Genomic DNA, 14167 nt, shown 5'->3' on the forward strand with positions numbered 1-14167 from the left:
CTTCCTCTATAAGTTCCTGCCAGCATTCCTCTATACATTCTCTAGATTTCTTCAGGTATCCACTTAGAGCCACATAACGGCAATGAACACAAAGCCAATGCCTAAAAGGCAACCAAAATTTGTTTGATTATGGTCTTAACTTTTTCATAGGGGGGGGGGGGGGATCTCATCAGAAATTTTATCAGCTGCCAATTTGCTCTTTTTTAAAGTGTTATATGTGGAATAAGATTGCAAATGAGCATTGCTACTTTCAAGAACTTTACTTTTTTTGCTGAGACCCCCCCCCCCGTCTCTAATACTGCCTCCTAGCTTTAAATAGGTGCTTTTGCTGAAAAAGCCAACATGGTAATCAATAAACTGTCTTGGTTACAACAGTAACAAAGCCAAAATTTGGTAATAGTTTGGCCTGTGGTAGTTTGAAAGAATAATGTCCTGTATCAAAAGACTGCTTGGATCACTTAGGAAAAGTTCCTTTGGTTGATTAATAAATTAATTAACTATTTATCCTAATTCTGAAAAATTAGAAAAAATGACGTTTTTTTTAACTTACGAAGGAGTGATCGGTTCTTCATGAAACTTCATATTTAGAAGGACCTCGTAACTCAGATCTCTTATTTTAAATTTCAACCGGATCCAGCGTAATTGGGGGGGGGGAATCTTAGAAAATACTTAAAGCGTTGAGATCAGGATGAAACTGGATGGGAAGAATAAAAACCTGTGTTACATATTTAAGTTGTTTTTTTACTGCTTGAGTTTTTATTCTTGGCGGGGGAAATTATTCCGAAAAGAAAAGGCGGCAATCGTCTTAAAACGTTTGCAGCTGTGGCTCTCAACTTGGCTTTGACAACTTTTTTTTTCTCACACTTGGCTCCTTTAAGAGACAGATGAAAAGTTTCTTATTAAAGGCTTCTTATTAAATGTTTCTTATGGTTTATTTATTTTTTTTTTCCTTTTTTGGGTTGTTGTTTTGTTGGTGTTGTATCCTCGATGACGTGAGAATTTTAATTTGTATTTTATTATCGGGTGATGTGAGGGTCGCTGTTTCGTGGGGACTGCCGGTGAGTTGATTTCTTTTCCTGACATATTTATATTTAGACGTTGGTTAGTATGTTTATGACAAGTTTTATGATTCTTTATTTATCGTATGCCGTTTCCCAAAGAACGGGCCATTGAGCCCTTTGGGATATAGTTATTGTTATTTTATGAAAATAAATAGAACTTGAACTTGAAATTAAAACTGCCGAGTAGCAATACTACCCACTTTTTTCAAGGCGGTTTGTCTGTATTTATTTAATAAGCATAGAAAATGTCTATTCACTACAGTCTTTAAGATAACATGAGCATGTCAATTAAACAAGTGAATTGAGTTATGCAAGGAGCCCTTTGTGTATATTTTTTTTTATATTTATATTTTTTTAACCATATATTAGGCTGTGTGTCGTATATTTCAATTTGTGTTAGCAGTTATTCAATGGTGGTGCAAGTATTCGTTACAACTAAGAATGCACCCCAAATGATGACAACACTTGATAATACATGATAATGTCAAATAACAGACAGTAATGAAGCTACGTGTAAGCCAGCTGTTCTCCAAGTGTGTACCTACTCCATTCCCTGTATAATAGATCTATTTTGATAAAACTTGGAAGAAAGAGGATGCTCGGAATTGAAGTGTTCCTCCTTTATTTTGTAAATAACTGTTTTGAGGTTTCTATAAATTTGTTTTTAATTTTTGCAGCGAGTTGGCACTCAGTCAATAGTGACACAAGTTCCCATTAGAATAGGTATGTCTTCTTACACTTCTGCCGTTCCAGTTCAGCAGGTTTTAATGGTGCCAGGTGGCTATCCAGCTCAGGAGGTAGTCATCCCGGCCCCAGTTGCAACTGCTCCTGGACTTGTAACCCTTGCACAGCCTCCAAGAGCCGCATTTCCTCAGTTTAGGTCCATGACAGAAGAGGAAATCTCTGAAGCGAATATCAGTGAAGTAGAATACATTGTTTTTAATATGGAGGATGGTTATTAGTCCGTAGGTTCAGTTGACAAACTGAGGAAATATTTATCTTGTTTTCTTAGAAGCTAAGATTTGCTAAAATTCAATAGTACTACACCTTTAAATTTGAGCAGTGTTAAGCCTTTTCAGTCTGACATACTGGCAAACACTCAACTTAATCTCATACAGTTCAAAGCTTCTCCTTTGAACACCTACCAAGAAACCCCCAAACTTTTTTACAATGTTTAGTTGCCCAATTCTTGTCCATTCCAGAACATAGGGATGGCTGTCTTCTAATCCCACATTGCACTTCCTGCCTTAAGACTAATGAAACGGAGATCAGCACCTCAAGTTTGGAGTATTAAGTTTAGTGCTGCGTCCCTTATCTTTTTTTACTCATATTCCAGGGCGTCCAGCCTTTTCTCCTTTTTAGTTGAACTACTTTAAGAATTCGGCTTTGTTTGTCTGACCGACATATCCAAGCTTGTTATGCTCTGTTATGGTTTTTATGCTGTTTATTATGTAAAGTTTTGGGGGATCAAGACTATCTATTCATAAACAGTGCCATAGGGAATCTCAACACCATTACATCAAAAACTTTAAATGTTCAACTGTAAAATGAGTCCATAGTCTGACTCTAAAGTGTTGAAAGTTTCGAGGTGCTCTAAAAAATTTTTGCTTTGCATTTTTATATTAATGGTCTATGACTTCTAACTTGCAATAAGTGGCTTGTTTTATTTAAACTAATGACGATAGAATTTTTATGAGTACAAAACGGCTATTAAATAGACAGCTATTACTCTTAACCAACGATTGTTTTATTTTAAATTCTTTTGATTTCTCCATTTTTACCTCTGAAGCGTATCATTTCTGGAATACATTTTCTCTCTCCTTATCGCTTAGTATTTAGATTCATTAAAAAAAAAAAATTCAAGTGTTTTCTCCCTGCGTAGCGGGCCGATGAAAGGCCAAACATTTCCGCTGTAAAGACATCAATTGCTTGAAAGTTTAGATGGCGTTCGCGGCATGAGCTTTTTATTTTTTTTAAATAGAATAGAACGAAACTAAAAAGTCCTAATACAAAAACTAAGGAAACAGTGAAGAAAGTTTCTAGTAGCTATTATCTATGGAAAGTAACCCTCTACGATGTAAAGATTAGGAAAATAATATTGATTTTCCTTAGTTTTCCAAGGGATATTTTGAAAAAAATATCTCATAATTTTTCAAAGGAGTTTTTATCCGAAATCTTGTGGGATTCCCTACCCCACCCTGTTCAACTATGTACTGGATATACATAACATACATTTTTATCCAATAAGTTGTGAAATAATTCTCTGTACCCGAAAAGAATGGGTGGAAGGTGCTCTCTGTAGGTGACAGGGTATGACGTACGCTAAGACAAGTCGCCTCTTAATCCTAAACACAGGCACGGTTTTATTCAGTTAGGAATTGAATAACGTAAGTAATGTGTTTATCTACAACCAAATAGTGTGGGTAACTTATAAGAGTGAAATCCAGGGCAATTTTTGGCAAAAAAAAAAATCCCATCAAGCGTATAGCGTTTCTTGGCATTTTTTCAGTGTAATGATAAAGTAAAATTAGTGTAACTGGAAAAATTATTTTAATATTAACTGTTTGATCTCAGTTTGTGAGAAAAAGATGATTAAAAAAAAATTGAATAATACTAAGAAATACCAGACTTTAGATGATGTTGGTGATTTTTTTGTCAATATTGGTGTCAATTTCCCCTCATACAAGTTACCCGTCCTCTTTGCATTAACAAAATAATAATACGCAAAAATGTATCAACTACTTTATATATATATATATATATATATATATATATATATATATCAGTTAGTCATATATATATATATATCAGTTAAGAATAACAAAAGAAGTGTACTAAATGTTTTACATTGAACTTAACAAACTTCGTCGCTTTTGGAGATTGTAGATCTCGACAGAAATGAAAAAGTATTATGCTTCCCTTGACAGTTAAAACTCACTACAGGGTCAAGCTACATTATATCAGCACACTTTATATTAAATCAAACAAGCTCACTTAGGAGGCCTTAGTAGTTGATGCCTGCCCCCCGCCTTCCTTTTGATAAAAATTCTAATTTTTTTCTAAAATTTCAGAAGCATTGCTGTACCGAATTTTCTAGATTTTTTTACTAATTCTTTTTCTTCTCTTTCTTTTAGTTGAAGGATATATTCCCGGAGACGGAAATAGTTGTCATACAAGGAGTATACAAAGCCTGTCGAGGGAATAAAGCAGCAACAGTCGAGAATCTACTACAGATGTCTGGTCAGTCTTAATCTTTTCAACAGCATATCAATTGACATGATTAACCACATATTTTCCTTTCTTTTTCTTTTTTTTTAATTCATAAAGTAGTATTTTTATAGTTAAAATGTTTTTGGTTTCTAAAAAATTAAGGTTTTGGGTAGGGAAGGCAAGAATTTCCTTGGACATGCCAAGCATAAAGTAAGATTTACAATGAGGCATGACGAATTTGGTGATCTTTCTTCCTTTATAAACAAAGACTTGGCTATTAATTACATTTGAAAAAGGGAAATCTGTGATATATATCATTCTAGGGTAAGATGCCAAAACTAATTTTCCCTTGTCTTCTCCTGTATGGCGTTGATTACTTTCCTATATTCAAAATCCGTTGATAGGATTAGAACATAAGTCTAAGTATACGGAAAATAAATTGAATTATCGAAAGTTAGTTAAAGCAGTCAGTCATATTAGGAGAAACATAACCAATCACAAGTTGTAAGTTAGTGTTCTTACAACTGCTCATTGCATAGATAAATACGATCTTCTTGTTCACTTCTGTCTTAACGAGTGAATAAAAGTATATACTAATAGTGAATAGGCATCGTTTTAACATGTAGGGATTGATAGTGTCTTGATGAAATTTTTCAGAAATGCTGATATTAGCTTACAATTGTAATTAGGGGTTTAGGAAAAAGTGTTACTTCGAGGGGGGCATTACCTATCTACATTCCAATCTCCTTGATTGAAGGTGTTCTAGGTCTTAACAGTGGGAACGAATCAGTTGTTGAAGTTGTCTTTCGATATTTAAATTACAGTTTTTGTACAGTAATTGCTTAAGAATACCCACTACAGTATTTTCTTGTGGTCACTAACGCTCATTTATATATACTATGCAGTTCTGTGCTATGTGTGAGTAGTTGTGTGCACTGAAAATATTGGAGTGAAGTATTGAAGAGCGAAACTATATTTAACATCCTAACCAATTATACAACTTGTTACACATTTCTGATATTGTATTCTATCGTTTGAGAGCGTTTATGGGTTAAGACTGTGTGTATTTTTGCTCCTGTGATACGTGATATTCTTATATTATATCCGAAAGTGGGAAACTTCGCCCTAAAGTTTTATGATTTCTTTTTTTTTAATTTGCCATAAGTTTTAGGGATGTTTACTATAAATGTTGGCTTAAAATGGTATCTTACAATAAGAAGACCCCAAATGTATTCAGTTAAGGTGTTAAGGAGAGTGTTGAGTATTAGAGAACGTATAGTCTATAATGTAACTTTCTAGACACGGGTTCCCAAAGCTAAATGATTCCCTTACTTTTGTTACAATTTAATTATCGCGGTTGATAGTTTGAAGACTGGTTTGCAATGACAAATATGATAACCTCGTGGCTAAAACTGAGAACAATAATCTGAGAAGGTGAGTGGGACTTGATTCGCTGTTGCTGTAAAAAAAAATAATCGAAATCGATCAGTACACTGTAGTTATTGCAATAATAGCTTGCCTGAGTCGTGAATTCTAACTGCAACAATATGTGCCCATAAAAAACAGAGTTTCAGCTGTGTTTGGGCATTATTGCTTTGGAAATGTCAAACAATAAATGTCAAAAAATGTCAGATCTATCCGTCCATCAAACCAGAATTATGATATTGCTAGGATTTCGTTTTAAAGAATGATTTAAACTTGTCCAAAATTAGAATTTCTTTTTTTGTCAATGATTTTCGTGATCTTTGATTCAAATTGTAAATTTCATAGATAAGGGATAATCTGAGCTGTCGACATTGTTGTCTTATGATGAAACTTTAAAACCACGGGACTGCCGAAGAGTAACATACTAATAACTTAAACAGGGAACATAAACCTTAAGTCTATTTTTGTGTGTTACTAATTTAATTGTGTAAACTGTTTACTATCAATTACAGAGGTTATATCGTTTAGATGTCTTAGATCCGCTTCTCTTCTAACATGGGTAACTCTTTCAATTCTTTTTTGATTCTTTTAAGCTGGATCTTTTATTTAAATATCTGGTATACGCCTCGATTCCTTAGCCTCTAGCCTTAGTTTCACCTTGGAAGATATATTCCATCCATGTGCGTTAGCAGCAGGGTTTTTTCGGGACCGGCTAGTCCCAAAACCTTAAGGCCGGACGCTCCTCCAGAAATTATACTGCCTGTTCAGTTCTTTTTCAATCGCGGCAAATCACACAAATACTCAAGGTTATCAGATTTCACTGCCGTCATTAAACTCATGGGGTTTCTCACTGAAAATTACAATTAATGTATATTCATTCTTCGTAATTCGACAAGTAAATAGGAATATTTATTTGGAAAAGAACTATTATTCGAGGAGAAAATTAGGGAAATTATTATTCGAGATTTTTTTTTTGGAGGAGGGGGGTTCAACTCTTACGAAAGAAATACCAGGAAAACACAGGAAAATTAAACATTTCGCTGAGAAAATTAAGCATTATACAAATTTAAGGTGGGTGAATCCCTCGCCTGCGTGTGTGCCTGTGGTCTGGTCATCATTATTTGCCAGGAGACGCGATATAAAATTGTGGAAATTACAAATAAAAAGTACATATTTTCGGGTTTTTACTTCATGCAGACCTATTTAGAAAAATATAATTTAAATAATTGCTCGCAGCGAAGTGACAAATTTATTTCATTTTATCAAAAAGTTCGTGGTAACGAACTGTACTAAGGAGTGACCCGGCTCAATAGTAACCAAAACTCTAAAAAACGGATTTTTGATACCAATAGCTACATGAACAAAATCGCATTTTAATGCTGACTTTAAATATATGAGATACCTATCTAAAATTACGAGTCTAAGAAAAATTGCCTTATTTTAGAAAATAGAGGGAAACACCCTATAAAAGTAACAAAACCAAAATTACACCCATCCGAATCAGCCTATCAGGGAACCCTACCGTGGAAGTGTTAAGCTTCTATCAGCAAAAATATGGATTTTTTTTCCAGGGGTGATTATATCGAACCAGTTGTCATAGAATGTTGCGAGCGGGCTCATTCCAACGGAAATGAAGTTATATACAAGTGAATTATATATAAAAAATGAAGTATATAGTACCCTTTTTAAGTGATCTAAAAAATTGGAGGGCACCTAGGCCTCCTCCCACGCTAATTATTTTCCCACAGTCACCCGATTAAAATTGTGAGATAGCCATTTTATTCAGCATAGTCGAAAAACCTTATAAGTGTGTCTTTGGGGACGACTTATTCCACCAGAATCCCCGTGGAAGGGGCTACAAGTTACAAACTTTGATCAGTGTTTGTATAGTAATGGTTATTGGGAAATGTACAGACGTTTTCAGGAGGATTTCTGGGTGGGGGGGGGTTGAGAACAGGGGGTTATGTTGGGGGAACTTTCCATGGAGGAATTTGTCATGGGGAAGAAAATTTCCATGAAGGGAGCGCAGGATTTTCTAGCCTTATTTCAAAATAGAACAATACAAAAATAAATATGAAACAGTTTTTTCAACTGAAAGTATGGAGCAGCATTAAAATTTAACACTAACAGAATACAGAAGTTCGTTACGTAAGCTAACTCGTAAGTTCGGTAGATCTTTTACTAGCAAAAACGTTCGTAAAATATTAAAAGTTCTAGTTGCCTTTTTAAGTAACCAAAACATTGGAGGGCAACTAAGCCTCCTCCCCTGCTCCTTTTTTCTCAAAGTGATTCTATCAAAATTATGAGAAAGCCATATAAATATGAAATTTCGTTTTAATTATTCATCTGTGGAGAGCCAAAATCAAAACATGCATTAGTTCAAAAACGTTCAGATATTAAATAAAAAAAAGACATGTTTTTAACTGAAAGCAAGGAGCAACATTAAAACTTAAAACGAATATAAATTACTTCGTATGTGAAAGGGGCTGCTCCCTCCTCAACGCCCCGCTCTTTACGCTAAAGTTTTACTCTTTCTCTCAATTCTACTTTTTAAAACAGTAAAAAACTTTAGCGTAAAGAGCGGGACGTTGAGGAGGGAGCAGCCCCTTTCATATACGAAGTGATTTCTGATCGTTTAAGTTTTAATGTCGCTCCTTACTTTCAGTTAAAAAAAACTTGTTTTTTTTTATTTAGCTTATCCATACGGGCTCATTAAAAAATATTCTAAAGTTCTATTGTTGCTTGAGTATTTGTATATCTGAATTTGTATTCGGATAAGAGTGTAATGACACATGACCACTACCTATACCTAGCACAGTTGAATTTATATAAACGGTTCTCGTATCTCCATGCTTCTTGGCAACCTTCCGTCGACAATTTCTGGTAACAGTGCCTCAAAATAAAATTTTTGTAGATTTGGCAGCATTTTGTTAGACCAGAATTCACGTTCACGACCAATCTTTTCATAATATAATTCCTCTTCCCCTAAAAATATTACAAAGTATACAAAATCAATGTCACAACATTCCAATTGCATTTGAACTTGGTAATAGTAGTCATGTGTTCTTTTCAGCTTTATTTCACTATTAACTTTCTTTTCAAGACATATATTTTTAAGCGCTATCCACTCTTCCAATATAAGCCCTTTTGCTGTCAAAGGGCACTTCACCTCCAAAAGAGCCTTCTCACCCGAAGGAAAAATTGCTATCCCGCCCGGACTGGCCCCTAGAAACCCATATTCCTTTTGAATGAAAAGCCCAGCAGAGTTCACAATGCAACCCATTTTCTTTACAAAAGCTGCAATAGCTACAGGCTCATACATCTGACCATGCTCCATTGCCTTTGTTTGGTGGTTTCTGGGATACAGCAGCTGCCGAACTAATGAACCCACAGTCTTCAACCGCCTTTTACAAACAGCACCAGCTACGGAAGCTGTAATTCTGTTTTTTCTGTATTCTATCCAGTTATTATCGATAGGATTTCTCTGAAGCCTAGTGGCTTTTTCAATACTGAGGATTTCTGTTGCAGTACATTGGAGACGAGTAAAAAAAATCTGTTTTTGCAATTTCGAGCGCACTGCAATCAAGATCCGGAGCAGTTGCGTTCGAGCCGTAGTTTTTGTCTGCTCCGGTTGGCTCCCTGATTTCTTTTGAAGAGAGTTTTGTGGAAGCATTAGTGAAAAGGCGCTTTCTAGCAGACAGTTTTTACGTCGTATGCTAGGGGTGTCTTCAGGATTGACCTGTAGAACTTTCCCGGAAAACGAGCAGCGTGTAGGACAAAATCTATAGTCGCCACGGGAAAAAAGGAGAGGAATTGTCTTCAGCGCAATGATGAGATCCTTCACGCTTTTCTTCTCTGTGGTAGCACATGCAATTGCATTTCTGGCAAAATCACACAATTTCTTTAATATTGCAGCACTAAGAAATCTTCTGCATTCGGCATTTTCATGCTGATTCTTATATAGTCTGTTTTCCAAGCATTTGCACGCATGATTAGCACACTCAATTTTTTCTATATTTCTGCCATATGGTACCCTTGCTATAATTTCAGAATGGGTACTCGAATCGCCGTCGGCAACAAATCGAGTATATCTTAGATTGTGCATGGATGTTGCTTTTCGGAATGCGTCAACTAATATATCTGACTCCATACCTGTACTGGGCCCCTGCCAGTTCATAAAACATGTATGTTCAGGAACAGATCTATTTACTTGATGCCTGTATTTCACGCAAGTACAGCAATATTTGTTCCTAATTCCTAGATTTAAGAGTTTCTTCGAATAGAAACCTATCACCACTCCACAGCCTGAGAGTGCACGATATCTATTCCCCTAACTTGGTGTACACCAGCTTCCATCAACTATAACACATGTCTCTACAGCTCCATTTGGGTGAATTTTCTCACCTGCTTCCAGTGCCATCCTTCGCTCGGTTTTCCCATTTTCGATAAGATAGTCATAGAGAACTTTTTCCAATTCTACGCAAATTTCTTTCTCAAATTTCGTAAAGACTTTTTGAGACGGGGTATTTATTCCAATGGTAGAGAAAAGTTCTTGAACCTGGGCGTGAGTCATTCCACCATTTATTGCACCAACCACTACCTCTTTGTTGACACTTACTGTTCCTGTTTCTGTTTTGTGTTTCTTTCTGATAGTATTCACACTATAAAAATCAGTCCTTTTCCGTTTTTTGACTACGGTTTTCGTTGAGTCTTTTTTTTTTAAGCCTTCTAGGAGCAAGGGGTTTTTCTGTATGAATTGTGGCTTCCTCATGACATGATTCGCATTTGAAGATGAGTCTTGAGCGCAATCCAGCTCTATGTTCTTTAGAAAACATCATATTTGAAACCAAATTGATGTCTTGGCACCTATAAATAAAATGCTAATTGGTTGTGAGGAAGTAAAATAGTAAAGTAGCGATTTTATTGTTTTGGTAGAAAGGAAAGTGCTATAGCTTCAAAAAGGATAGGTAGTATGTAGAGAAGTGAGCGATGTAGGGTAATTAAAATAAGAAATAAAAGATAAAATATAGCTAGAAATGGGTGAAAAGTGGAAATTATACGATCTAACCGAAAGTTTGTTGTATTTCATTGTCAGATTAAACCACCCAATTTTATTTTTGTATGTAACCAAGCCAAAAACTGTCCTGGAACTACCAATCAGGAAAGCCAAGTATTTCAAAACTTTACAAAATCCTTTGGGGCATGACAGGAAATGCCCTCTAAACAGACCCGTGTCGATTTACCAAGTTCCAACGGAAATTACTAACCAAATTCCAAGAAAAATTAAGTCTCACTTGACTCCCTAAAATCAAATTCAAAGTAAAAATCCGTGCCCCAAATTCAGTTGCATCTCAACTATCATTTAAATTTTTATTCGAGTAATTCACAAAGTTCTTATTAGTACGATTAAAAATACCAATATGCTTTTATGAGTTAGGAGGATCAAATTAGCTAGTTTATTTCTCAAATCCTTTAAAGCCTTTGCGGACATTCTTTCAGAACCTTTATCCGTACTTTTTAATGATTAGATAAAAAAAAAACAAGTATTTTAAATGAAATTAAGGAGCAACATTAAAACTTAAAACGAACAGAAATTATCCCGTATATGAAAGAGGCTGTTTCCTCCTCAACGCCCCACTCTTTACCCTAAAGTTTGACTCTCTCTAAACTCTACTGTTTAATACTGTAAAAACTTTAGCGTAAAGAGCGGGGCGTTGAGGAGGGAACAGCCCCTTTTAGCTTTTAGTTTTTTACGATGGTTTTCATTAGTAAAAATATACGTAACTTACGAATTAGCTTACCTAACGAACTTCTATATTCGCAGGTATCTATTACGTATATAAGGGGGGCTCGCCTACTTGTCAATACCTCGCTCATTACACTAAAGCTTAAATTTTGTCCTAAATCCTTAAGAATGACCCCTGAATCACAAAGGCCGTAGAATAAATAATTGAAATTACTAAAAAATACTTTAGCGTAAAGAGTGAGAGATTAGGAGGAAATGAACCCCTTATATGTGTAATATTTTTTGTTTGTTTTAAGTTTTACCGCTGGTCCTTACTTTCAGTTGAAAACACTTTTTCATATTTATTTTTTCATTGTTTTTTTAAATCATGCTAGAAAATCCTGCCCCCTGCCATTCATGGAAAATTTTCCTCCCCATGACAAATTCCTCCATGGAAAGTTTCCCCAACATAACCTCCTCTTCTCAACCCCTCCTTCCAACCAAAAAATCCCACTGAAAACGTCTGTACACTTCCCAATAATCATTACTATGTGCAAACACTGGTCAAAGTTTTTAACTTGCAGCTTCTCCCATGGGGACTTTGGGGGAGTAAGTCGTCCTGAAAGACATAGTTATAAGGTTTTTCAACTATGCTGAATAAAATGGCTATATCAGGATTTTGATCGGACGATGTTTGGAAAAAATGAGCGTGGGAGGGGGCCTAGGCGCCCTCCAATTTGTTTGCTCACTTAGAAAGGGCGCTAGAACTTTTCATTTCCATTTGAATGAGCCCTCTCGCAAAATTTTAAGACCACTGGGTCGGTACAATCACCCTTGGAAAATAGAATTAAATAAATAAACACGCATCTGGGATTTGTGTTTTGGCAAAATATACAAAAATTCTACATTCTTGTAGATAGGAGCTTGAAACTTGTACAATAAGGTTCTGTGATACGCTGAATCTGATGGTGTTACTTTCTTTAAGATTAAATGACTTTTAGGGGGGTTCCCCCATTTTCGAAAATAAGGTAAATTTTCTCAGGCTCGTAACTTTTGATGGGTAAGACTAAACTTGATGATGAAACTCACATATTTAAAATCGGCATAAAAGTGCAATTCTTGAGATGTAACTCTTGATATCAAAATTCTGTTTTTAGAGCTTTGGTTACTATTGAGCCGGGTCGCTCCTTACTATAGTTCGTTACCACGAACTGTTCGAAATTACCTCTACTGGTAAGTTCGCTTCATGTTGGAAATAAAATGATAAAAAGAAGTTTTTTAACTGAAAGTAAGGAGCAAAATTAACGAACAGTAATTACTCCGTATATCAAAGGGGCTTTTCCTCCCTCAACACCTTGCTCTTCGCGCTAAAGTTTGACTCTTTTTCTCAAGTTTACTTTTTAAAATAGTAAAAAACTTTAGCGTAAGGAGCAGAGCGTTGAGAAGGGAGAAAACCTTTTAATATACAGAGTAATTTCTGCTTGTTTTAAGTTTTAATGTCGTTCCTTACTTTCAGTTAAAAAACTTGTTTTTTTTCATTTTATTTCTGAACGTTTTTGGATTAATACATTTTTTTGTGTTTTTTTTTTCTGTTTCTCTGTTTGCCATTCTGGCATGTCCAATGAATTGTGGGACAGAATAGAGGCAGTTCAAAAAACGTGTCTAAGAATTATTTTCAAACAGGTTAAAGGGCCTTACATTTCCCTTCTTCGGAGAGCAAATCTAGTCACCCTTAAGGAAATGAGAGTACAAATTTCCTTATTATTTTGCCAACAATATCGTGCATAACCCTTGTATTACTTCTCTTTTCCCTAGTGAATATTTACCCACCCGCCACGTCAGGGGCGGATCTAGGATTTTTTTTTTGGGGGGGGGGTGTACATGAAAGGTTACTCCGATAAACTTGTGGACAAAGAAATACCAGCAATTTAAAGGGAACTGCAACAATTTGTAAGTCGTGGGTAGGTAGTGGACATGGACTTTAATTTAATATAAAATCTGATGAGTTCTATTTAAATAAAAGTCAATTAGAAATATTGATACAAAAAAAGTAAGTTTATAAGAACCACCTCGCCATAAAACACAGTTAAAAGGTTGTTCACCCTCTACAAAAAAAAATATATTTAATCTTTTCTGCATAATTTTTAGCATTTGCACTTCTGGCGACTATAGCGAGTTACTTAAACTTTGTATTGTCAAAAAAAAAATTAGTACCATATTTTGGTATCATACATTCTTTGGAACTAATTGTTGATTAAACATTAAGTAATAGTTCGTTTGATGGTGTAGCAGGAAAAATAGAACAAAGAAATAGAAATATAATGCTTTCTTATTGTTGCTATTAGCAGCGGATTAAGTCAGAATTTTAAATCTCCCCTTCTTACGAATGAAGATTTTTGCCTCCCAGTTGGCATTTGTGGCAATGCGGACAGATCCCCTTGATAAACTTAAATTTAATTAAATACTTTTTGGGGACATGTGTCATTAATAAAAATCTAATAGAGACTGCAAAAAGTAACTGAAACCTTGTTTCAAACTTGTTTGCAAAAAGAAACAGCCTTAATAACTAAAAACTTACTAAAAACTCGACTATTAAAAACCAAGTAAAAAAAATTCGTCCCTAAAAGAACCAGAGCAAGCGGTCCCAACCACAAATCTACTACTATGTCAGGGGGAGGGTACCCCCTGCATTCGCCACTGCCCCACGTTCTAATTCAACAAAAATCCCCCTTCTTGCCCAAATAAG

General features: G+C 35.3%; 1 protein-coding gene across 1 annotated transcript in view; it reads left to right on the forward strand.

Moving 5' to 3' along the window:
* Positions 1 to 4547, forward strand: part of LOC136038675 (copper-transporting ATPase 2-like) — a 71174-nt gene extending 66627 nt beyond the window's left edge. Inside the window, 1 exon segment of the mRNA XM_065721949.1 lies at positions 4196 to 4547. Within this exon segment, the coding sequence (XP_065578021.1) occupies positions 4196 to 4266 (71 nt within the window). The 3' untranslated portion in view covers positions 4267 to 4547.
* Positions 4548 to 14167: the final 9620 nt, after the last annotated feature.

The sequence above is a fragment of the Artemia franciscana genome, chromosome 18 (assembly GCF_032884065.1).
Source record: "Artemia franciscana chromosome 18, ASM3288406v1, whole genome shotgun sequence".
NCBI classification, from domain to species: domain Eukaryota; kingdom Metazoa; phylum Arthropoda; class Branchiopoda; order Anostraca; family Artemiidae; genus Artemia; species Artemia franciscana.